This window comes from Dioscorea cayenensis, chromosome 11 (assembly GCF_009730915.1).
Source record: "Dioscorea cayenensis subsp. rotundata cultivar TDr96_F1 chromosome 11, TDr96_F1_v2_PseudoChromosome.rev07_lg8_w22 25.fasta, whole genome shotgun sequence".
Lineage (NCBI taxonomy): Eukaryota > Viridiplantae > Streptophyta > Magnoliopsida > Dioscoreales > Dioscoreaceae > Dioscorea > Dioscorea cayenensis.
Window position 1 is genome coordinate 17,302,326 of NC_052481.1, and position 26,073 is coordinate 17,328,398.

The window sequence follows — 26,073 nt, forward strand, 5'->3', positions numbered from 1 at the left end:
GGAGATGGGGGTTAAATAGAGGAGAAGATGAGGAGTTGTTGAATCTTGGCCGTTGAAAGTGGACACGTGGAGAGGATCTGGATAGGGTGTGGTTAAGAGTTAACTAGGGTTAGGATGGGGTTGGGTTAAGGAAGGGGGGATGCGGCGAGGATATACTGTCATGCCCACCACTTGGCTGGGTGCCTCGACAGGCACGTGACTATTATTGATATTTGATGAATGGTATTCAGGGGTCACGTGCTGTGCTTGTGATTGTTGGAAATATCGCGTGATGAGGAAATTTTTTATTGGATAATGATGGAGTAATATCTAGAGTTCTAGTTATCTCTTTTTTTTAAAAAAAAATAATGGGTTTATATATTTTCCTTTGTGGATTTTTATTTGATATTTATATTTATTTAAATTTTTTTTGATATTTTATTACATTGGTGTTCATTCAGGATAGTGCATGTGATTGAATCCTAAAAGACTAAAACCCACTTTATCTGATAATGCAAGTATTTGTTGAGTTTTCTCCTTATCCATATATTTTTTTTTATTTAATAAAAATAGATAAATTATGACTTTATTAGCAAACTAGGGAATAGAATAAGCTAAAGCAATACAAATCAACGCTAATAATTCCAAATGGAAACATGGGCAGAAAAAAACAAAAGAATAAAAACAAGAACAAAAATAATAAGAAGAATATCACCAGAGGTGATATATTTCTAAAATCACACACTAAAACAACGAAAAAAGAGAAAAACACAGAGGAATTGGTAAAATCTGTCAGAAAGTGACGGAAGTCAACTCATGTTGAAAGAAGAGGGGATCACTCTTAAGGTGGTTGTGGCGTTGTGATATTGGGATGCTCGTTTTGTCGTTCATTCAGAAAGGAGAGCGAAAGCTTTAAATTCTGGATGGAGTCGCTAGGCAGTAGGAATGATTTTAACAATAATTGAATGCAAAGGTAAAATAAGAGAGTTAAAAATTTGATTGTTTCTTGTTTTTTAACACATGTTTATCTTATTTTATTAAAAAAATATATTTAATTATTTAGTAGAAAGAGTACGAGAGTCATTGGAATTTCGGGGATGAATATTTATCTTATATAGGGAAGATTTTTCTTAGTCATAATGGACAATTATTTCACATTGATTTAAACATTTAAATAAAATATACTTAATTAAAAATATTGATGATAACAATCTATCTTTAATTAAAAAATAATTTAATTTTAGATATTAGATATAAAGTATGACAATACATTCTATTTTCATTAAAAACCCACAAAGATTTTAAGTTAAAAGTAAATTTATAATTTTTATTTTAAACAGTAACTTTATGATTTACTTGTTAGAAATTAATTACATATTTTTAATATTAACTAAAATACACTATATAGGCCCGTTTGGTTTGATGTAATGTTTTCACATTATGATTGTTACGTGGTGATTTGAAATAGATTACCACATATGGCATAGTGACGGTAATAATATTGATGGTAATATGTGATTAACAACCGTTGCATATTACCAAAAATTTAATAATCCCATTACCACCAAAATAGGTGTCTATCTTGGATTAGCAAATTGGTAGTAATCTGAAACATTTTTAGACAGATGTGCTTTTTGTTTTAAAAAAATAATTTTCAAATACCGCATATTTTACCCAATGGAAAAAAATAATAATCTTGAATAATGTTATTTTGGGACTTCGAAAATTTAATTTTTTTGTATTATAATTAATTTTTTTCATGTAAACATTTTATTTTATCTTAACTTTCCATTTGTTCAAAATTTTAGATATAAAAGTATTTTGGGAAAAATATGCAAAAATTAATTTTGATGTTATAATTTAATTATTTTGACCCAAAATTGTATTTTACTTTAAATTTAAACTTGTTGAAAATTATAAATACAAGAGTATTTTGGAAAATTTGGAATATTACCAAGTTGATTACTATGTAATATGAGTTCTCAACCAAATATGGTTATCATAAATTACAACAACTTTTTTGGGCATATAGCATTTCCGATCTTATTATCATGGTAATCTCCTTACGTGTTACCGCAAACCAAACGACCCCTATTGAAAAAAAAATTATATATATATTGATGGATCTAATGGGTATAAACCCTAATTCAAACCCTGGATATTCTTGCTTGGAGATTGCTTAGGAACAAATAAAGTGGCGGAAGCGTACCTGCACTTGAATCCATTGATTATGATGAAAGTCATTGGGTCTTGTGGTTCTTCTCACTGATCACACGCAGAGAGAGGAGATGGGAACTCTAATTCAGAAAACCTAATTCTGAATCTCAGATCGTTGCGTGCTCAGTTAGGGACCACACCCTATTTGTAAGAAAATTTTATGGGGCTAATTACAAGTTTGCCCATCATAGATTTGACAATTTTGCCCCTAGAAATTCTACACAACATATGATTAATATGTATGTCCACACATTTAAAATTAGATAATTATGACCAAATTCAAACTTGAATCTTGAATCAGATCACAATTTGGGTCAATTCAAAACTTTAATATAATAAAATATACACAATTATAAACATTAGTTGTGTATGTCTACACAACTTATGCACATATGTCCTTATATCCCTACATAATGTGTGGTCCACAACCCAACATATATATATATATATATATATATATATATATATATATATATATATTTATGTAGATAAAGTCTATATTAGAGACTGAAAACGAGATAGTTCCTTCCAGAAAAATGTGAGGGATTGGAATTTTATGCAAACTAAGTAGAGACAGCAATCTGTACCATATCCGACGGGTATACCCATATCCGGTCAAAGAGGGTATTATCGGGTACAGACAAATATAAAAAATAATGTCATAATAATTTATTGTATAAACTATAAGAACATCCTGAAAAATAAGATGTTATTAAAAAATCAATTGGATATATAAATTAATCAATTAATTTATAAACTTATGAGAATTACTTAATTTATAATTGCACTTCAATTCAAAATCTTACAAAACATTTATAAAATTTGAAACTATATAAAATATAAATTGTAGATATATGAAAAAATTTAAAACAAAAACCAAAATAGTTAAACTTAAGCAATAAAGGAGAGTTATCGTTGAGTCCTAAATAAATGCCAATGAAAATCAATCAATTTGTTATTTTATATAAATCAATTTGTTACGTATAATTTTTATGTGATTATATGATTTAAGATAAACAAATATGTTTCAACTTGTAATTTGTAATTTATGAATATGTGTTTAAACATTGTATTGTAATGGATTATTATTATTATTATTTAAATTTAAATTTAATTTGGCAATTTGAACAACAGGTAAACTGGTAAAAGGGTACTCGCAAGTATACTTGTACCTGCGGGTAAAGGTAAGGGTATGATTTTTTTTTTTTTTACCTTGGAGAGTACTGGTCAGGGTATGGGTATAGGGTAGGGGTAAAGATTTTGATATACTCTACCCATATCCTACCCGTTGCCATCCCTAAAACTAAGAGATAATATATACATAATTTTATTTTAATTTAAAAGTTGTTGGCAAATAATTATATATAATAATAATAATAATAATAATATTAAAGGCTACGTATCCTAAGTATGTTTATAAACTTTGGCAAATAGTATTAAAGTGAATAATATCACCATATTTCTAAATAGTAACACGTGAAAAATGAGATGTACATTTAGATTATGGTTGTAATTGTATTGAATGGATCTGAATTATTAAACCTTATTTCCAGTAGATCTACAGGAACACAAACTAAAAAAAAACATAGAACAATCTACTCGTTATTTTCTTTGTCTCTCTCTACAATGGGGCACTGTTCCTAGCGGACGTTTGCAGACTCATTTTTCTCTTAATAATATATACTCTTTCTGTATTTTTTTACTTGTCACTTTACCTAATTCACACCGATTAAGAAAAATTGGCTGAAGTTAGTTAGTTACCTGTATTTTATAAAAAAAATTTATTATTTTTCAAAACTACTCCTATTTTAAACTCTACTAAATGGAGTATATGATTTAATGCCTTAGTTGATAGCGATTTATTGAAAATTCTACAAGTATATTAAATTAAAGAGTAAATTTGAAAAAAAAATTATTTAAAAATAAAAAAAAAAACAGAGAAAGCTCCAAAACATAACAAAGTAAAAAATAACAGAGAGAGAGAGTATATATATAAATAAATATATATAAATTTGTGTCATTTGGACTGATCCAACCCGACTCGGTCTGACTCGACCTAACCAGCTCAGGTATTGCCAGCAATTCGGGAACCCAAAACCTCTGTGCACCAGCGCTCTTGTGGTTACTACTGCGTCGTCGTGGGATCATCGAGCTCTTCCTCTCTCCGTCCATGGCCGCCGACTCCCTCCCTCCTCTGATCGCCGCACAGCTCAACCACCTCATCTCAAACTCCCCTCACTCCATCAAGGTACATCCCCATTCCTATCCCTTCCTTTCTCATCCCTGTCCATCTCCTCTAATTCTTCTTGTCCTCTCTCTCTCTCTTTCTCTCCAGGTCGATCAGGTCCGCTCCGGTTGCAAGAATGGTCTTTACTCCGATCGCTTCACTCTTCTCATCCCCTTCTGCCTTGATTTCATTAAATGTCAGTATGTTGCTGTCAAAAATTTCTTTTTTCCAAGCATTTGTTTCAGACTGTCAAACCCTAATCTTTCACCATGATTCATCATAGGGGACTTCATATTCAATGCTTTGTACCCCTCGGTGGCGCCGGACGTTGTGTTCTCCCCTGATGATGATGATTTTTGTCCTCTTGTTGGTGAGGAGGATGATGTCTCTGTTGCCCTGAAGAATAGTTTAGTTGATTGGAATAGCAAAGACTCTACTAGGCTTCTGGAACTTGTTCATAAGCTGAGGTGCTTTCTATTTTTTGTTCTTGTAGAATTGGATTGCTAATGCCATTGCTAATGGCTGGCATTTTCTATTGGGTGTCAGGGATGCTTATGTGAATTATCAGCGGAAGCGAGTTGGGGAGCTTGATGATGCAAGGTTGAAGTTTGAGATCAGCACGGTTTTCTCGAGGGAGGTAATCTACTGGCTTAAATTGTGTTTAATTTATTTGACAGTTGGAATGAAGCTTGAAATATATCATTAGATTGTGTAATATATTGAACTTCGAAAGGGTGACAGTTTTATTGCACCTTTCTCCACTGGTTACGATGAATTTAGATGTCATTTAGCTGCTGTTTGTCTCTGTACTGGTTGCAGTTAATAAGCCGTTTGTATATATATGTATATATCATGAGTGATTTTCTGTTGAGTTGTAATTTTAGGTTGCTTTTAAATGTAAATTAAAGTCACTGTTTGCAACATTTATTTTTTACCTTTTTGCTACAAGTTTAAGTTGTGGCACCACAAGTTCTTCTGGCTTAAATCTTGTGTTAAATTCTTATTTGCTTTAAAGGTAGAGCTATTTATCTTGTAGCAACTAATGGTGTGTCTATATCTCTCAGGGGATTGAAGTGTGTTTGGTCTCTGGACCTGACAAGGTAAGCATTCTCCGAAGGATCTTATTACTCAGTTGATCTTAATTCTGCAATTATAAGCTTAGAACTACTTATATATATATATATATATATATATATATGATTTTTTTATGGTGAACTTCTTAAATGTGGTTTTTGTTTTCATTCTAGTGTAGCCAGAAGAGGTGAAATTTTCTGTTCCTTTGCTGGATACATCCTTGAACCAGCTGGTCATTGGATGCCCTTGGAAAAATGAGCAGAAGATTTACTTACAGGTTTTCTTTTGCTTTGTTTAGATAGAATGACTAACTAGTAATACTCTGAAACTTTTCTTGGATATTTCTGAGGCTGAGAAATACTATCATACTGTACATTTTACCAAATGCACTGTTGGATGCTTCCAAATCTCAACACATGGCCTAGGAGGTTCTTGCATTTTTATTGCTGTAATGCCTCAGAAGCATTACCTCAAGCAGCTACTTCTCCTTTTCTGCTTATTCCAAACTCAATTTAGCTCCGTTGTTTTGACTTTTCTCCTCTATGGACAACCTTTCATCCATGATTACTATCTTCTCTTTAAAAAAAGTATCTTCAAACCTAAATCACCTCAGCCTTGTAGCCTCTTAACACTTGAAATTTAGGCAAGGCTTTAATAAAGATGAAAGAGAGTGAAAAATGATGGTGGTTGAGGCTTGTAGAAGGAGAAGTTAGTTAAATTGCTTCGAGACAGGAGATAGGCTAAAAATGTAGCTTTTTTTCTAAGAAGAGTGAAAGAAGAATTTAGAGGGGGAGGGCAATTATCAGGATGTTGGCAAAGTTCTTCAACATTGAATTCCCAGAACTCTCCAAAAATGTGTTTGGCTTAAGAGTTGCGGATCAGCAAGAGCTGCAAATAGTGAATCAAAACTAGTGTTTTTCTTTTTTCCCCCTTTTCTCTTTATATATTTATTTCTCTATTTTGTTGTGGTTGTTTGTATAATATTGCTTGTGTTTGTAGTATTTCTCTACTTATTGAGGGCTATAAGCTCTCCTTCATTTCCTTTTAAGTGTCAGGAAATGAAGAAGTGAGCAGAAGTCCCACTTCTTTGAAGTGGTTTGAATTGGTGGAAAACTTGCACTTCAGGTGTTCATTTCACATCAACTGAAAAGGCACAGAAGTAATCGGGAGTTTCAAGACACCTTTAATGGGGTTGGGATGGTTGGGGGAAATGGGAGGAAGTGAAATCATATATGTTGCCTACTTCTTCCTCAGCTATAAAAACATTGAAGCTGTTTTTAACTAAAATGAAGGAAATAACACTTTCCCACTTATAGTGAAATGAAGCTACACTGTTCCCCTTACGGTGAAATAAACAATCCTGAAGTGATGAGAAGAGAGTGTGAGGAAGTGAAACCTATTAAAACTTTCGTGTACAAAATCTGATTTTTATTGCTTGATTTAAAGGTAAGTGGTCTATTTCGTGCTTGCTTGGAAGAATCACCTGAGTTATTTCCAAAAAAGTTATTGATGATTATAATATAATATTATAATTATCTTACCAAAAGTTTATAGGACCATTCTTCCCATTTTCTGGAAAATGCTTTATTTTGAGGAAAAATAATTTGAACCATTAACTGTGAAAGTGGGTTATCAGTTTACCTGTGGGATCTCTTGTGCAACCACCTTTGGTCAACATCCTTGTATGTTCTGCGACAGGAAAAAGCCATCAATCTGCATTGTCAAGTAGCCCAGTTATTAATTAAGAGACAATGTAGCAGCAATGGATTCTAATCTATTTGGCTTTGTTTTGGTTTTATTTGTTTAATGTTTCAGATCAATGCTGATGTAATAAAAATGTTCTGTCAAACAACATGATCCAGGAATTGGAAAAATTATTAAATCCACACCTAAATTTGTTTTGATTTTTATTGTTAATAAAGTGTTTGTGATAATTAGGTTCTTATATAATTGTTTGTTATATCCTGAGGGTATCTTGTTTTATATGTTAAGGAAAATTTCCAACTTCTCAACTTTCATAACGCCTACTTAAAAAAAAGTGAAAAATAAAATAATGAGGCTTACTATCTTCACATTTTGCTAGGTAATAATAGTTTGTGAGTTAGCCATGAACAGTCAGAAGATTTTATGCTGACAGTTCCTCTTCTGTAGGTTATCTTTCCCATTATCAGATCATATTCCTCCACTCCTGCTGCTCCACGCTTGAAATTGGTTTCTACTTCAGAGTTAAAAAGCTTATTCTCCATTGAGGATGTTAAACTTCCTCCATGGTTAGATGGGATGTAAGTTGTGCTATGTTGTTAGTTACCAAAATCACATGTTACTCTTTACTTCTCTTCAATTTTTCATCATTCTTATGCAAGTCTTTGACTAAAACAACTATAATAGTCAGTTGCTAACTGAATGATCTGTTTCTGTGTCACTACAACCAAAGGTGCATGGCAGAATATCTCCCTGCTCTAGAAGACAATCTTCAAATGCAGGTTGGTTGCATTTCCTGAATTATTAATATAATTTTTCGTTGTGTTATTCTCAAATTAGTCATAACAAATCAACATGGTAGTTTCCTTGCTTTATGGTTTGTTTCCCTTGGAAGATGCAGAAGTATATACTTTTACTAATAAAGCATTGCCTGCAAAAACTTGGGTTTTATTTTATTTTGTTTCAAGTTATTGTTTGAATTTTATTTAAGGTGTTCTTTTGAGTGCCAAAACTACTATGATTATGATGACTAGGTTTGGGCAATTAAGAAAATTTTAGTTAGCACAGTGTTAAACCTTACCAAGCAAAGGGTCATGAGGCTATAATGTAGATGCATGCTTATCTTCGTCACTAATGGTGTCACTGGATGGATGACTTCACAACTAGTCAATTCTGGTCGCTTTTAAAGTCTAAAATGTAACAATATTTTCTGATGTCCTAGTATATCAGTGTTAATTTTGATAGATGGTTAAAAATTATTTCATTAGTACTCAAATACCTGCCTGTCTGGCAAAGGCTTGCGTGTACTGTTTAAGTATGCAACGGTTTTGACAGGCATGTGTTTTTGTCTCGGGTTTCCTAGGATTGTGTGATTTCCATCTCTTAATGGCTAAATACTTTTCCAGAAACATGAAAACGGGGACACAAGTATGTTGACATAAAAACTTTAGGTGAATTAGACTGTTTTCTAGCACAAAATGGTTTATGACAAGGTGTTTGTTTCATGAGGTTTTCAAAGTGGTAAATGGAGAAATTCATATTAAGCAATGTCATTTTCCAAAAAATAGACCTTCCATGAATGACCTACTGGGGAGACACAAGTACATAAAAACAAAAAGTTGAGGTGGATTGCTCTCTTCTCTGAAATGAGATGGTATATAGGGACAAGATGGTTGTTTATATTAGTAAGAGGCTCTGTTTTTGTGGGGTAAAAGGAACAAATTATAGTTAACTATTGTTGTTTTCCAGAAACAGAACTTTGATGAGTGATTTATAGCCACCTTTGGGAACAGAGTCTTTGAATGCAAATGCTTAAAATACCATGGAAACTTACTATAAAAGAAATTTTACATTTACCTTGGGAAGACTTTTGGATACTATTGCTGTCATTGTTTTATAATAGAATGATTATAGCTTGATGTGTTTTATGGCAACAGTCTAAAATGCATTTAGTCAAAAAGTAACTTGGAGTTTCATGGAGTAATATCCATTTTCCATTTTAAATACAAATTTTCAATTCAACTATGGTTTTTAATTTTCAAAGGCAAGCTACGAGCTTTTAAGGGTGCCCTTTTTGTAAATATATTTTGTTTAATCTTATTGTACTTGAGCAAGCATTAAAGATATATGGTGAGATTTTGTACAATGTTATAAACTTGTTGTTAGTAAATATCATGATTTATACACTCCACCAAGAGTGAAATGTAGTGGGGGCGTAATTTTTGGTTTCAGCTAGAGTCTGGCTTGAACAGTCAAATCCAGTGCTAGAAACCTTTTGATTTAAGGTTGGAGCCACAAGACATTCTTGAGAGGGATCCAATGCCCTTTTCAGAAACAAGGATTCCCAATAGATGAAAACTAACAAATTCTTACACAATAGCTTTTTGAGTTTGGCGTCTTATTGTATTTCATATAAAAAATTGACTACATAAAAATATCAACTAAATTGCTGAAAACATTTTGCACGTGGTGGACATACCTAAGTTTTTATGCTCATGGATAGTTTTTAATTCTAGATTTGTGAGCTTAGTATTTTATGCCTCTGACAGGAATATCTTAGTTTTATTAACAATTCTTTTAACAACTATTATCATATTCACATTGAAATTGCATTAATGTACATGGTATGAGCATCTATTTCCAGTCATATTTTTATACTTTTGCACTTCTTTCCAGTTTGGGGTGTTATTGTTATATTTATGCTTGCAAAGATGGAGTTGTCTGTAGGTTATATGATAACTGTTCATGCTAGAGCAGTAATTTGAAGCTTCAGTATGGTTCATTTCATTTTAAAGGTTGTGGAAGCTGTTGCATCAATTGGTGCAAGAAGACGCTTTATTGAGGCTTTAGCCCCTCTATTTGGAAGGCCATTGGAAGCTGATCCGGTGGGTGGTCATGCAATTAGTATTTTCTTTTTGTGGTCTATTGACTTCTGTATATGATACTTTATTGATTTGATCTCCTTGCAGGTGTTTTGCAGGAAAGCTACTGTGGTGGCTGTATCTGGTACTTTCAATTTCTTGGTATGAGACTGAACTCCTTGCTTCATTTTCTATCATGAGTTTATTAATATGGAGTCATTCACAACCTTGCAAGACCATTTATATTGACTTTTTGGAGTCATTTGTCATCATGTTGGTTGCATTTGTCATGGGCTTAAAAAGTTAAATTATGAACAAGGAACTAAATAGTATAAACAAACTATGCTTCATGTGTGATCGAAAAGACTGATATTATCTCCTCATTTCAATGAAAGGAATATTGAATATGAATCTAATAGTTGAAAACTTGAGAAGATGTTTCATATTTGTGGCAGCCAACAACATATAGTCTGTACAGTTTTTTTCTTTTACATTTAGACTTGATTGTGTAATATGGAACGTGGATTATCAAATGATATAAGTATCACTTTACTTTGTTTTTATAGTAAGGTAGTTGAAGTATTTTTGGGTGATATTACATTTAGATTACCATTCATAAGCTGTAAATCTATATGTTCAAATATAATGCAGACACGCAAGGATATATCACACATGTATATGCCTCGTTGCATGCATATGCACACATTTAGATTACCATTCATAAGCTGTAAATCTATATGTTCAAATATAATGCAGACACGCAAGGATATATCACACATGTATATGTCTCGTTGCATGCATACACACGCATTCTCTCTCTATTTGTATGTGCGCTTGCGCACATTTTTCTGTTTCTCTTTTCTGATACCATATGTACACATTCTCTATCTCTATTTATATTTTAATGCACACACATGTGCATTCTCCGTCAATGCATGCATGAAAACCTCAAGATGCAAATGCTTTTTAGAACCCTGGGTATATAATGGGTTTCTCTCCCTTAGGTGTGCTACTAGGGTGTCAAGTCATCATTGGCTTCTTGTGCTAGTTATAAAGAGTTGGGCTGGGGATTTGGTTGGCTCGAAGTGGCGAACGATTAAATATAAGAATACAGATTAATATTAGAAATGCAAAAATTTGAATGCTGTGAAATAAAATGTTTAACTGCATTTACATAGTAATGCTATACATCCAGACTAGCTTTCCCTGATACCCAACCTGAATGACGCAAAAATTTAACAACAACAACAACTAAGAAGCTGTTGATGAGGGAGAGAGCCAGCATGATAGGAATGTAGCTTGGTCCACATGGGGGTTTTGATGACAAAGTTGGAGGTGAGGGAGGGGAAGCAGCATCAAGGAGGATGGTCAGGGCGGAGGATGGGGGTGACGCTGGCAGAGGTGCAGTCTAGATCATGGCAAAGCTGGAGGGGATGGAGGGGAATCATTGTTGAGGAGGGTGGCCGGGGAGGAGGAAGGATGCTGCGATGGTAGAGGTGTGATCCGGATCATGGTGAAGATGGAGGTGAGGAAGAAGCAGTGCTGAGGAGGCTGGCAGGGGTGGAGGATGGGGTTGGCGATGGTGGAGGTGTGGTTCGGATCATGTTGAAGCTGGAGGTGGGGGAGAACTAGCATTGAGGAGGGTGGTTGGGGCGGAGAGGGGAGCTATGATGACGGAGGTGTGCTCTGGATCCATGGTGACAGAAGGCTACATTATATACTTATTTCATTTTCTCCTGAAGTGCAAAGTTAGCCTTGGTTAGGATGTTGACTGAGATCTGCCTATATAACATGAAAATGACTTCAACCTTCTTAGCATTCTAATGGAATTTTGGGATTTATCTACATCTAATAGGATTCCGATGTTATTTTTCAATATATTTTCTATTTTGATGTTTCTTTTCAATATATTTTTTGGAGACCTGTGAAGCATGGGCATGGCATTATGAGTGACGTGTCGATGTCGTACCGGTGTCTGACATGAACACACCATGGACACGGTCTACCACACAAGTAAAAAATTGATCACATATATTTTGAAGCTTATACAAGTAGTTATTCAAATATCCAGCATCCTTGTATTATGTTGACAAGAGGAAAATCCGGCAGAATATTTGTTGACAGGAAGAAAATCGGGCAGAATATTTGTAGATAATAGTTAGTTTCTATATTTAGTTGGAAGATTTTATTGTACATTATCCTCTAATAGCTTAATAGAGAATCTGTGTATCCTTCCCAATAAAAAGGAGCCTTGTAAACCTATGAAAATATAGAAAACCTTTATTCTCCTATCTTGCCCACATATTATCTAGTAGTTAGTTAAATATAATGGTTACCCAACACAAAACATGATAAGTAACAAATCACATTGCATCATTTTTTTTTTTTTTAAATATTTTGGGTCAGTTTACTTAATTATTATTTAATTTTTAAAGCCTGTTCACATATATAATAACAAATTGCAATACAGCTTCTAGGAAATTTACTAATATCTGAATAGAAAATATAACTATTTGCATTTACTCTGAATATTTTGTTATTGTTGCGTCCCACTGTATCCCGTGTCAATGTCGTATCGTGTTGCCATGTCCATGTCCATGCTTCATAGCTGCAGACAGACTTGATCTAGAAATTTTAATTTGCTTCAAATATGGATCTTCAATTCAGGCTAAAAGTGTTCTTTTGTCAAAAGCATACAGTTCAGGACCGGGTTAATATTTTCATAGGTCACTTTAAGGATTGTCTTATTTCATTTTGATAGCCAAACTTCAATTTACATCAACATGGTCACCATCTTCAATTTTATTTCACCAAGCAGTCACCAGATTGATTTGGGAACCAAATAGCTTATGTGGCGGCCAGAAAATCTGTGTCAGCTTTCCTATCCTTGGACTTCTAGTAGTTTATTCTTTCTGGTCAATAGCAACTTGCCTCCTTATGAATTGATATTAGATTTTAATAGTGAGAGTTCCAGTTAGTGAGAGTGAGGGAGTTATACCTCTAGATATGCTACTAATTTTTAGATTCTCCTGTGATATATTTTATTTTCTTGGTTTATGCATGAGGGTTTTTTTCTCCATTGTGTGATGCTTCTCATGAGCATATACTCTGTTCTTTTCACTTCTAGAAACAGTATTTAGGACTGTGCTTTTAAGACTTGCATATTTCAGCATGTAACAGTTCCTTTTTCGACTTCACTGACAATTGTATTATCTTCAATTGGTTGCCTTGTGGTCATCCCGCACCTTACACTCTTCCATTAATTTTGATATATGAAGGTATTGATTTAATGTTTTCCATCCCATTATGCTTCAGCACTTTGTGGGTGCATTTGGGTCCAGTACAAAGCCTGGAAAGAAGGGTTTATTTTCCCAGTCTGTCTGAAGTATCTTTTTCAAGAACAGAGTAGCTAGTAGCTGCCTATTTTGGCCAACCAATTGTAGCCTGGTTCGTCCTTGGTTAAGCTTTTTCCATGTGGGAGTTAGGAATTATTCTCTGATTTTCCTTTTCTATTTATATTTATGCCAAATATGGGCTGATATAAAAATAGTAATGTAACAGAATAAAACTTGCATAAGTTAATACCAAGTCCCCGAAATGCCAACAATACTGTATTTACCATCCTGGTTTCAAGCGTATGTAGGTTATATCACTGACTACTCCAAATGCGGTTTCCCTTGTTAGAGGTTGTTATTTGAAATAATGAGCTTTATATTACATTATAGGTTACAGTGAGTTTTCAACTTTTCATGGGCACACTTGCATTGCCTTGTACTTCACATGATACCGACATTGGCGATGTTGATTTTTGTCTATTTGAATGCTTATTATTTTCTGCGGCTTCTATTTTTTTATTTTGATATTTTTATTATTGTGTTGTCATCATCGTATCCAATTGTAGCTACTATAATCAAATTATCATATACTTGTGTAGGTTTCTTTTTCCTTTTCTACTCAATTTCCAAAGCAGCAACCTACATTGGCCTTGCAAAGTTGTCAGGTAATTGACTTTTTCATGCTTATATATGACGTTCAATCTTACATAATTGCAATAGTTGTGCTTCTTAGATCCATCAGGTCTTTCACATTTATATCACCATCTGTTGTGCTTTTATAACACATGTAGTGTAGCATTTACCAAATTACTTCCGAAATTTTATTCATTGAGCATTTGAAATAACCTTAGTGACTAAGAACATTAAGTAAAATTTCCTTTTAAATATTCAAAAATTTCCAGCAAACTAATTCTTTATCATGAACAGGTATTTTCTATCTAATAGTATGGTGCTCCAACATGAATAACTTTTGCAAGTTTTGGTAGTTCATATTCGGAAACAATATCTTATAGCCAATTCTTTTACTAGAAAGTGATGATTAACACTCCCCTGGCATAGATGGACGTTTGGCAAGTGGAAGTATGATGAGAGTGAAATATGAATGCTGAAATATTTTTCTTGCATTTAGAATTTGGGGAAAAAGGAGATCATTATATGAAATCAATAATGAGATGGTCAAATTTTGTAATTACATGCTCACTGCACATGTTTGTAATTGCATGAAAATGGCTAGTTATAATTCTTAGAATTATGGTAGCTCACGAAAAGGGGTTCTGGTCCATCATTAGTTTTATATGATTGTCATAAGAAAAGGATATGATTGGACTTGAAAATATTTTGAGGAGCTCACATGATTTAGGCAATAAAATGTGTATATATTGGAGAACAAATATGATCATTTAATGCTCGGAGAAGAATAAATTGATATTACGGTGACGTTGCTTAGGTCATTCCGAGTTGATTGAATTTCAAAGAAATGCTATTCAGCTCCCACTAGAGCTTTTGAACAAGTTTACTATTGCAAGCATTGATATTCTGCATGAGATGGAAAATGGCAATGCATCCTCTACTTATTAATTTTCCTGATTAGATTATCGATTAGATTATCGATTGTCTTAGACTCTAAATGAAGTGCATCTCACCTATGAACATCAATAGTCAATGTGCTTTAGGAAACTTTGATGGTGCTTGGTTAGTCTGCGACCCACCTCATTTACGAAAATCCTTGATGCTTCTTGATTGTTTGGTTAGTCCACATGATTAGATTTCTTCAGGGCCATCTTTAATGTGCGTGTTGATTTGGATCATGTCAAGTTTACTGGAAGAATTTTGCCTGCTGAAGACTATTATATAATTGCTTCTGGACTTGAATCGATTAAATCTTGTCAATGATCTAACTGAGGAGCTTAAAAGCTATGTAACTCTGCAAGCTATCTGATCACATCATCTCTTTGTCAATTGGTTATGCCTTTGTCTCAACTTTGGGTTAAATGTTATCAGTTTAATTACTTGCATAATTAACATATCAATATTATTTTTAGAAGAATCAATGGTATTCCCCATATACATTTTCAATGCTAATAATGATGGACCTTCATTTAACAACATGCAGCATTTCACTTCTCAAGGTGTGCCCTTGATGTCGTCTCCCATAAATGATTACCCTTGGAGCCCTAGATGGGATACACCTCAAATGGCTGAGCGCATATTGTAAGAACTTATCATCAAATAATTTGATCTTGAACTTGCAATGACAATACTGATCAGATTTTTTACTGCAGTGAATTCCTAATTGATGAATGTTTGAACTTCAAGAAGCACTGTCAGGATACTCAACAAGTTTAGATTCTAAAAAGTAATTCTTTTCATTCTTATATGTTATTATGTTTGTTGGATCTTTCAAAATTCCTAAATGTAATTGATCAAATATTGAATGTGTAGGTGGTGTGGATTTGGAGCTGGAGAAACAATCTGATCATGTGTTTCAAGAGGAATTTGTCTGAAAGGTGCAGCATCTTAGTAACAAATTGAGATGGATAATTGTAATAGTACATCCATCCTGCAGAAGTCTTAATGGGAGTAAAATGATTTGGGGAAACATATGAGTGTGCAAAATTAGAAGCAAAGCTAAATGAGAAAAAGAATCCCCAACTAAATTCCTCCAATCTCATCTTCAAAGATCTTAATTCTATTTATTTACATTTTATTTTATTTTATTTTATTTTTTTATTTTTTTATTTTTTTTTGTGCAACATGATAGATCTCAAATTAGAAAATTCTTTATTAACAGAAAATTCTCTAGAAGGAAATTAAAGATGGACTTCTAAGAACACCATCAAAAGGGGAAAGAAAAGAAGTTAAATAATAATTTCAATCATTTATAAAAAAACATTTGATTAAATAATAATTTTACAACCTTATGGGTTGCATTAGTCATTTGTGCTGAAGAAACACTATGGAACAATAAAATTACATATGAATAATTTCTTTAAAATATAATCAATTCTATATAAAATTTATTCTTCTTTTTTATTTTAAACCATTCATGCTCTTTCAATCATTGTAATGATTTTTTTATCACTCGAAAACTCAATTAAAAAAAAAACAGATATCTTTCAACATGTATTAGATATATATTTATAAAAGTTCGAATTTAAACCATTTGTTTGTTTAATTAACCCAAATCTCTTTGGATTTTTATTTATCCTAATCAATTTTTATTAATCATAACTTATTATTATTATTATTATTATTATTATTATTTCAAAAGAGGATGAACTTAGGGTTACGATTTTTTTTTTCAAAATTTTGATAAAAGAGTTTGATCTGATGTTTAAATTGAGGTTCAAAATATGTTTGGATTCGGTGTGTTCGTGCACATGGTTTCCGTTCCGTTTCCCTGTGTCTTCAAACCCTAACCCTAACCCTAACTCAAGAACATATATATATATATATATATAAAGTCTCATACCATATAGGAAACAGTGTTTCCACAACCTCAACGCCGCCACTCTTCTCAGAAGATTAAAAACATTGGTGGATTCCTTCAACCAATTTTATATATCAACATTATCTATTTCATTCTCACCATTACAACTCTTTCTTCTCACCATTACTCTCTTTGATTTTTCCCTTTCTTTTCCAACAACTTGTTTATATTTTATTTTATTTTATTTTTTCCCTAACATTGTTTTCGAAAGTTATTTATTCTTTTTTTTTATAATTTATTAATTGATTATTTTTTGATGGATGATATGAGTGCAATGATGACATGCTTTTATGCAACTTGAAGCTTGCTCTTTTTCAATGCTTGCAAGCGCTGATCTATTTCTTCCATGACTCTGATGCACACTCCTCAATTTCTTTTTTTTTTTTCTTGGCCCATAAATAATTATTTATTTCCAGTTTGTGTGTTTTGTGGGATTTAGTACAACAGCAAGAACACAAACTGATGAGATAAGGATTTTATTTTTTTAAAAATAAATTAAAAAATATTTCTCTTTTCATATGTTGTGTTTTGCCCTCTTTGTGTGTTGTCATTATGATCTGCTGCTTTTTTTTTTTAATGAAATGATTTGCTTTTTGGATTTGAAGTTGTTTGTTTGAGGAATTTCCTTTCTCCTTTTTTCTTCCCTTTAAATTGTTGTTTCAGAAATCATGGTTTTATTGGTTGTAAAAGTTTTTTCAATTGTTGTTTATTTATTTCAAAATTAACCAACCATAATAATTAATAACTATTAACATGCTACGTAAATACCAACTAAATATAGAGAATATTGTGATTTAGTATTAACATAATTTGTGCTATACTTGTAGCTCTTAAAACGGTTTATTATGCTCAAAATCTAATTTAAACACAAAGCTCTCTTTTTAGAAAAAAATAAAAAATAAAAAAAATATATATATATACTTCAATGCATAAAAATCAATGCAAAAAAAAAAAGCAAACATGAACAATTCTGATTTTGTAAATAAATAAATCACTTAAGATCTAGTTTAATATTTATTTTAGTCCCACATCGGCTGGGGTCTAAAGAGGAACATGATGGTTATCTATAAAATGAGATGAATGGGTTCAAAGAAAAGCATACCTTTCTCGGCCTTTTGGCTAAGATCAAGTGTAGTATCTGTTCTTATCAGTTTAATATCTGATACGTGGGCCATCGGCCCACTATGATATTAAATTAATTTCTTGTTTTGGGGAGGGCCCATCCACACTAGCTTGCTAGTGGGGCCTTCAAGCGTCGCCCTTGCGTTGCACTGCTGCATGGGCCTGGCGCACCCCCTACCAATTCTAAATTAAAGTTATTTTTTTTTTTTTTTGGACTTTCAAAGTATGGTAGTAAAAGAGCTCTTGATGGGTCATTTTGGAGTGTGTTATATGGCGAAGGGAGTGTTATCTTTTATGTAAAGGTTTACATTTTCATAGGTTTGGGTATAAGAATAATATTATTAATTTTTTTTCCATAATATCTACATTATTATTATTATTATTATTATTATTATTATTATTTTTTTGTTTTCATTTTAGATCTTTTCGTTGGTGCAGTTTGGATCTTGAGTTAGAGTGATAACTAGAATTTTATTTATTTGTCCCCCTCCCAACCCCCAAAAAACACCATTTTGAAAGGTAAAAAATAACTATCACTTAACGTGTTCATAGACTGTACATTTATTAGGCAATGTATAACTAATTTTGGATCCATTACATGGCCCTCAATCCTAGTCTGCTGGCCTCGTCAGGCCCCACTCAGCACAAAGCCAACTGACCCCTAATCCTATTCGATTTCATCCGGGAGTCTATACCGTTACCCAATGCAGTGATGTGGAACTAATTCTGTGTCCATTACAATTCGATGATCTCTGTAATGACCCAACAAAACAGCCTGCTTAGTGTCACCCTGCAAAGGGGAACCTCTGTGACAAATGCCTGTAACTCATCAATTAAACATAATTCAACAGATAGAACACAGGGGCTGCTGATCAGCCATCAGTTATTAGGTCATCAAACAAATAATATTGCAACATATAAGAGTTCCATTTCAGTCAAATTAATATAATACGAGAGAGAACTAATAAGACCCGAGCATTTCACACACAAGACAAGCTTACTACAACTGTAGGAATCCACAATCCGCAGACATGTTGGAGAAGGGAAAGCGCTTAGTGTTGGATTAGATCATCAGGCTCCTTCACTCCTCCTGCAATGGGGCAATGATGGATGTCTTTCTCTATGCCAGAATTCCACATATTGTTTTTCTTGGAGTATTCTTATAATCCCATACAACACAGTTTATTGGTCTTCAGAATGAATTAATCCTGTTTGTCCACAGATGTTGAAACCTCAGCACTGCAAACAGGGCATACCTGTGGCAAATGGGGAATGCAAATGTTTCAGCTCAACAAAATGCAAGAGAACATAACCCCAGATAAACAGATTATTGAGTATGCGGTCTTCACATGCAATACTACTGTATTGCTGATCATGGTTACTGAAATATACAAGTGATCACTTAAAGTGGAACATTGAATAATCAGGTGTAGATCTAGTCAATCAAGAACTGCAATTTCTTGAATATTTATGTTAATATACTTAAAAGCATACAACCTAATTTTCTACATGGTATTTATCAAGAATGGATGGACTTTGTTTACAGAAATTACTAAGTTCAAGGCCTCAGTGGTGCTTTGGTCCTGTTTGTCATAGATGTTTAGGTTTGCTAAGAATAAAGGAGGAAATAAGAAGCTTTTCTCAAAAGGCTCCAATTCTCACCTCCAACCTCTTAGAAAGGCAACCCGCTCATTGTGTACACCCACCTTTTTGCATCAAACTTTTCATCCCCTTTCACCACACTTTACTTTTTCTACACATGATTATCAGTCTAACCACACACACGGACAACTTTGTCCCCCTTCCACCGCATACTCGAGGCAGAAAGTTGAGAAATGCTATCAGAATATGAAACACACAAAATTTTATCCCCTTTCACCCCATAGCACACAATCTAGGCAGAAAGTTGGGAAACCCGAAAGTGCTACCAGGATATGAAACTCTATGATGCCAATGACAATAAATCTAATCTAATGATTGTTCAAATTTACCATAAAACAGGCAAAATATAATGGAAATCCATGAAGAGCAATATCAAATTCATTGCTTGGTATTTGGGTGACACATCATACCTCAACCCACAATGAGAAGCATCTGCTTGCAACATACGAATTCTCACATGAATAGTACAGTGATGGATTAGAATAATTGCATTTTCACTTACGTGCTAGGGCAGTTCTAAAACAAGTGGAAAATAATAGTCAAACACAAATTACATTCAAGCAATAGTCCAAATATGAAATAGTACACCAACAGCAAGAAACAAATAACTCTTTAGCATGGTGCTTAAGCGCATAGTGACACTAAATATTGCTGAAGACAGCCTCTTATTGTATGAATCAAGTCATTTAGGAGTTACATAGGGAGGAAACAAACAACGGCAAGCAAATTATTCAAACCAAATAGAATCTTGAGGAACAACCAACCTTGCATGTTGAGTGAGAACCACAATTTCAAAGAAGTCTCAACAAACGAAATGCAATGATTGCTAAGTAAACAAAATTGCAAACAGAAAGTGAGTTTCCCTATGAAGGTAATTATAGTGCACACTATCCTCGCAAGAAAATGGTTAGCACATGAGTTGAACAGCACATGAGTTGAACATAGCAGCTGAACCTAACATGTTCACAATGACGTTTTCAACATGAAAACATTAATCGCCAACTTCCCAAAAAAACACCCTCATAAATGGACAAAGCCTCCCCTCTAAAAATCTAAGCTAAAGACAGTATAAAAATAAGTAAAATAACCAAATCTAGGAAACAAGTTCATCTAATGACATTTGACAAGTTGGAACTGAGAAAGTACCTTGTTTATTTGAAGCCACCTATTTATACACTCAGAATGGTACGCATGCTTGCATGAAAGCAAAACTAAGGATTCGCCATCTTCATAGTCCAATCGGCAAATAACACATCTACGACATAAATTTTAATTACATTACAAAAAGAATGTTATGGAATACTATACCAGAATGGTGTTAAAAGGGAGCTTCACTTACTGGTCATTGTTGCTATCCTGTCCACTTTGAGCTTTGTAACTGATTGAAGGCAAAGAAGCAATCGAATCAGCAGAAAGGCCTCTGCTCTCAGTTCCAACCACTTCGCCTAAGGCAACTAGTTCCTGAAATTATTGAAACATTTTTTACAAACTTAATAAATTACAAACCAAAAAAACCATGACAGTGCACAGAAACCTCATTTACCTCATATGATAATTCATCTGGGTCAACCTTTTCCCAAGTATCCTAAAATAGATGAAGGTGGAAAACACACGTAAGGGATGGATTCTTACAGAAGTTTAACATCTTAAAGTAGTACATGCTCTCACAACATAAAGGACAACAGCAACAACGAAGGGTTGCAAAGCCAAATCTTAAATTTGCTTGAATTCAGATGCATTATAGCAAAGAGCGTAATAGAGCACGCACAAAGGGAAGACACTTCTTAACCTTCAATGAATGTGAGTGCCACTCTATTTCTCTACAGCAATTAAAGAAGAGACAAGTATATATATATATATATATATATATATATAGGTCATTTACGTGGACGCAGTTTAGAGTGGCTACAATTCCATCATGGAACTTTACGAGGCTGAAATGCAATGTAAGATATATAACTTATTCATGTGAAACAAGCAAGAACTGAAAAATTTGATGTTTGATATATAATTCCACATTTTCCTGGAAATATGAATGCAACCACAATAAAAGCTCACATAAGCATCAATCATGAACTGCGTTTTGGTGGACAATTTTACCAATACGAACAGCTGTGTTCAAGAACATACACAATCAATCAAAGTTCAGTAGACACTAATTCAAAGTCAAGAAACTAATCAATTTGGTTACATGCAACCTGCATGATTATCCAAATATCAACCATACGATATGAATTTCCATCTATATTTTCAAATGTTTGCAATAAGAGTTCTCGCCCTTTCTTGGTGTTGGTTGCATGCTTCACTTTCCCCTTTCTGTAAAGCATAAGATGCCAACAAGCAAACGAGCATCCCCTTGTGTCACCATGTTTTGTTTTCCGAATGTACACTTTCTTATAAACAACTTCGAGATATTTGCATCATATTCTTGAAACTTTTCAATTTTAGACACTTAATGGGAATTTATACTCAAATAATCTCACTATGGCCAATCAATATTTCATATTAATATCAATCTCAATTGCAAATTCATATAAATAATCAAGCACCTAAGAATTATTGCCACTGTCCCGATGATGCTCCGTCGCCCCTTAAAGATTCAAATATTAAAACAAAAAAAAAATTGGAAGTGACATTAAACACAGGAAACTGGAAAAGGACTAGTAAAACTAAGAGGATTTCCAGAAGAACTTACAATCATCTAATCCAGCCATGGCCATTAACCTGACAGCAACCTCCCGCTCCTCAGCTTCCTGCAATGCCCTCGCATACGCCTCATCACTATCAAAGGCAGCAGGATCAATCCGCTCCTCATTAGCATCGAAGGCATCCTCCTCATAATCGCTCTCATCTTCTTCGCAACCATCATCATCCCCATCATCATCATCATCATCATCATCATGAATCAGATGGTCGTGACCCTCCCCAGCCAAATCATGCATACCATCGCCCTCATCCCCATCCCTATCCTCATCCTCATCCTCATCGCTCCCAAACTCCAACCCAGTATAGTGACCACCATGACCTCCATTCATCATCAGCATCATGTAAGCCCTCTCCTGCACCAATTACAAAAGAAATCAAAACCCTAGCTCCAACCAAGAGAGGAAATCGAAGACAAAAGCGGAATTGAAGGCCAATACCTGTTCCTGGAGCCTGCGGGCGAGGGCGAGGTCGGCATCGACCTGGCTGAGGCTCGTGAACGGAGTTCGGGACGGAGGAGCCGGCGTAGGAGCCGTATCCCCAACAACTACCGGCCTAGGGTTAGGGTTTTCGGGCGGTGACGCGGGGTTCTCGCCGGCGGCGTCCTCGTCGGCGTTCTCCATCGAAGGCCGAAGAAACGCGAATGCAATCGCAAGCCAAGGCAGGAATCGTGGTTTCTTGTAAGAAAATTATATCTTGATTATTTTACTTCTTGGCCATTGGGAAAGGTTTAAATTATTTGTACTTTTTTTTTTATATAAACAAACTTAAAACTATAACAAAAATTAATAACTTTATCCAAATCTTGACGGCTCTCTTGAGCCATCTAGAGAGATCTAATCCCTTAAAAAACAAGGACACATTCAGATTTCAACAAGTATTATTTGCACGATGGTCAATAAAGCCATTGTGAATCCTTGAGATTATCACGATGTTTGTTGGCATGAAGTGATTTAAGAAGGATTTGATGTCTACAATTACCTTATCAAATCATGAAGTCACTCTATCAACTCTTTGTTGTATAAGCTCGATCAAGGTATCATAGTCCATGAACATTACATCAAGGCTTAAGCTCGGGGTCTAATATTGTTCCAATGCATTTATTAGTGTGGCAAGTGTTTCTATATGGAAGCTTGATTTCGTTGTAATTGGAACAATATAAGACCCGGAGCAACTTAAGAGGCATCATATTCATTCTAGGGTGGCAATTTGATTTTGCAACTCATTTACCCTAGGAGCAACCTTCAATTTTCAAAGAGATCGCCAACCTCTAGTTGTCACTTGTCACCTGTTGGGGTTTTTGAATTTAAATAAGTAGATGCAATCCTTAGTAGCCTTTTCACTTAATGTTGAGAGTGTGGATATCAACAATGTAGAAACTATATAGGGACTCAAGGACGTTGCGGATTTTGATTTTGGACGTAGAGAGGATGGTCTTGAAGGCGATCTAACATATAGAATTGAAGGGCGGCAATGGCATCAAGAGCTTCACATGATTTAGGTTTTTTTTAATTTTTTATTAATATGTTATTTGAAAAATGGCACATCAACACAAACAAATGGCAAAAAGTAACTCTCATTATATGGGTGAATCTAATTACACCAATTCAACAAAATAGAGGGATTAAAAAGGGCTTAAATTATAGTGGGGGATGACAAAGTGACAAAAGTATATGGACTATTCTAAGGATACACCAATTAAGTATAGATCACCTTAGTGATTCTTCCTAAGGAGATTGGAGGCAATCAAACCCAATGGTTTGGATTCTCAATGTTAAAGACATGTTACTATCTAGATGATACCTAAGTATTTGTTGAATATCACCAACATTCGGAGTATTTTCACTAATAAAATCAGGAATGCCAAGGCTTCCAATGGCATAGACATATTGACATATGTAGGCTTCTATGCTAAAGGAATATCATACCCATGGTCATTCCAAAAATCTGTGAGCCCAGGATTGCTAGCATTTATCAAAAAGATTGTTCCTAATTACCTTAGCATTGTTGCATAGAGATTTAAATAACCATGGTGCTTTAGGAGGTTTTAACTAATTCCAAATTTCCAAATCTCTATATTTGATCTTGAGAATATTCATCCAACATTTATCCTCAACATAAAGAACACCAAAAAGGTTTTTCATTAAGTCAATCTTAGTATATCTAAGGTTTTCAACATCCAAGCCCTCCTCAACATTGTTAATGTAGTAACGCTAATGGTAATAGGGTGGAAGCCGCTACTATTATTACCTTTACCTCATAAGAAGTCCCTTGTAATTTTGAAAATCTTATTAAGAACTGTTTCAGGAATGACATGAGAGGATAATAAATAGGTGGGAATACCCAAGAGGGTATTATTGATGAGAATTTGTCTATTAGCTTGAGATATGGCTAAATGGTTCCAAGTCTTAGTTGTCGTGTTGACTCAATCTACTAAATATTGGTATTGGTTGATGGATAGACAACTGATAGAAATATAAACTCCTAAATACTTAAAGAGAACACCTCCTAATTTCATGTTTAAAATTTTTTGAATAGCCATTGAGATTTTTTTATTACCCTAAGAAATAGATGAATAATAGACTTATGTAGGTTTGCAACTTGCCTAGAAAGCCATTATAAACTGTAAGATAGAGTTTACAGTATTTGGTAGCAACTCTAGATACCTTGGAAATAATGCTTAGGTCATTTGCAAAGAGTAAGTTGTTAAAATTCCTGCTCAGTTTGTAGTCAAGACCAAGAATCATACTCCAATGGAGAGCATAATTCATGACGGCAGATAGGTTTTGGAAAACTAATGTAGACATGTATGATGAGGAAGGAACTCCTTACCTAACACTCATTTAGGCTTTAATCAAAAAAGAAAAACTAGCAATAAAAAGGTAGGCCCCAATCCAAGATACACAAATTTTAGGGAACTCCATAATTTTAAAGGTAACAAGAATGATATTCCACTCTAAAGTGTCGTAATTTTTTTCGATGCCTACTTTAATTTTCATCTTATGGAGGTTATGGATGTCATTTTCCAAAGAAAGGTCATGTTTTGAATATCCAAAATGTTATCCATAGTTAACCTCCTAGCCAAGAAACCACTTTATTCAAGCCCTATGAAGTTGTGGATGTCTGACTTTAGCTGGTTTAAGAGAATTTTAGTAATCATTTTTAAACAAATATTACATAAAGAAATATGTATGAAACTAAAAATAGATCTAGGCCAATTGTTCTTAGCGATCAAGACAACATATGTTTTGCTCCAAATATTAGCAAATAGATGCAGAGTTCTACGAAGATGATCCCTTGTAGTTTCCCAATAGAATAAAAAAAATTTCTCTGTTTTTGCCTTTGGCATGGACTAAGTTTAACTCTACAATAATTTCTTTGTAATTTTTGTCCTAGAAAAATAAATAATTTTTTTATACCCTTTAATCTCACTCTATTGAAATCTCCCCTTACCCGGCTTTTTTTAAAAAATAAAAAATAAAAAAGTAAAGAAAATAACATAATTCAATAGTTATTTGAGCACTATGCTTAAGGTCTTCAAACCATTTCATGATAATATGTGAAAAAAAAACAATTAATTACTTACAAATTTAATCGTGAAAATCCACCAACATTTGCAACATTCTGAAGGTATTCATTAAAAATAAAAATAATAAAAAAAAATAAATCCAATTTTATAAATGAAAATCATATTAATCGTTT

The 26,073-nt window shown here is 33.7% G+C and overlaps 2 protein-coding genes and 1 non-coding gene across 3 annotated transcripts; 2 read left to right on the forward strand and 1 right to left on the reverse strand.

Annotated features, from left to right (window-relative positions):
- The first annotated feature begins 4,263 nt into the window (after positions 1 to 4,263).
- Positions 4,264 to 16,116, forward strand: LOC120272454 (BRISC and BRCA1-A complex member 2). Its single transcript, XM_039279281.1, has 14 exons — positions 4,264 to 4,444; positions 4,532 to 4,619; positions 4,707 to 4,890; positions 4,970 to 5,060; positions 5,488 to 5,523; positions 5,676 to 5,774; positions 7,649 to 7,779; positions 7,932 to 7,980; positions 9,994 to 10,083; positions 10,168 to 10,221; positions 13,994 to 14,059; positions 15,508 to 15,605; positions 15,677 to 15,750; positions 15,837 to 16,116. The coding sequence occupies exons 1-13, from the start codon at positions 4,367 to 4,369 to the stop codon at positions 15,738 to 15,740; spliced, it is 1,128 nt and encodes a 375-aa protein (XP_039135215.1). The 5' UTR covers positions 4,264 to 4,366; the 3' UTR covers positions 15,741 to 15,750; positions 15,837 to 16,116.
- A 1,866-nt stretch (positions 16,117 to 17,982) lies between these two features.
- Positions 17,983 to 18,182, forward strand: LOC120272714. Its single transcript, XR_005540254.1, has one exon. It is a non-coding gene; the product is annotated as a U2 spliceosomal RNA (small nuclear RNA).
- A 1,026-nt stretch (positions 18,183 to 19,208) lies between these two features.
- LOC120271658 (E3 ubiquitin ligase BIG BROTHER-related-like) lies at positions 19,209 to 22,994 on the reverse strand. Its single transcript, XM_039278332.1, has 7 exons — positions 22,812 to 22,994; positions 22,364 to 22,727; positions 21,337 to 21,380; positions 21,212 to 21,253; positions 21,008 to 21,129; positions 20,815 to 20,923; positions 19,209 to 19,262 (listed from the first exon to the last, which is right to left on the reverse strand). Exons 1-7 carry the CDS (start codon positions 22,992 to 22,994, stop codon positions 19,209 to 19,211), a joined length of 918 nt encoding a protein of 305 aa, XP_039134266.1.
- Between the last annotated feature and the right edge of the window lie 3,079 nt (positions 22,995 to 26,073).

Bases quoted from the DNA above. Each gene is read 5' to 3' on its own strand.
- LOC120272454 (XM_039279281.1), top strand. From the start codon at position 4,367: ATGGCCGCCGACTCCCTCCCTCCTCTGATCGCCGCACAGCTCAACCAC. The intron at 5,061-5,487 runs GTAATCTACTGG...TATATCTCTCAG, and splicing joins GCACGGTTTTCTCGAGGGAG to GGGATTGAAGTGTGTTTGGT. The intron at 10,084-10,167 runs GTGGGTGGTCAT...ATCTCCTTGCAG, and splicing joins GGCCATTGGAAGCTGATCCG to GTGTTTTGCAGGAAAGCTAC.
- LOC120271658 (XM_039278332.1), bottom strand. From the start codon at position 22,994: ATGGAGAACGCCGACGAGGACGCCGCCGGCGAGAACCCCGCGTCACCG. The intron at 22,728-22,811 runs GTATTGGCCTTC...TAATTGGTGCAG, and splicing joins CCCGCAGGCTCCAGGAACAG to GAGAGGGCTTACATGATGCT. The intron at 21,130-21,211 runs GTAAATGAGGTT...CAATAATTTCAG, and splicing joins CAGATGAATTATCATATGAG to GAACTAGTTGCCTTAGGCGA.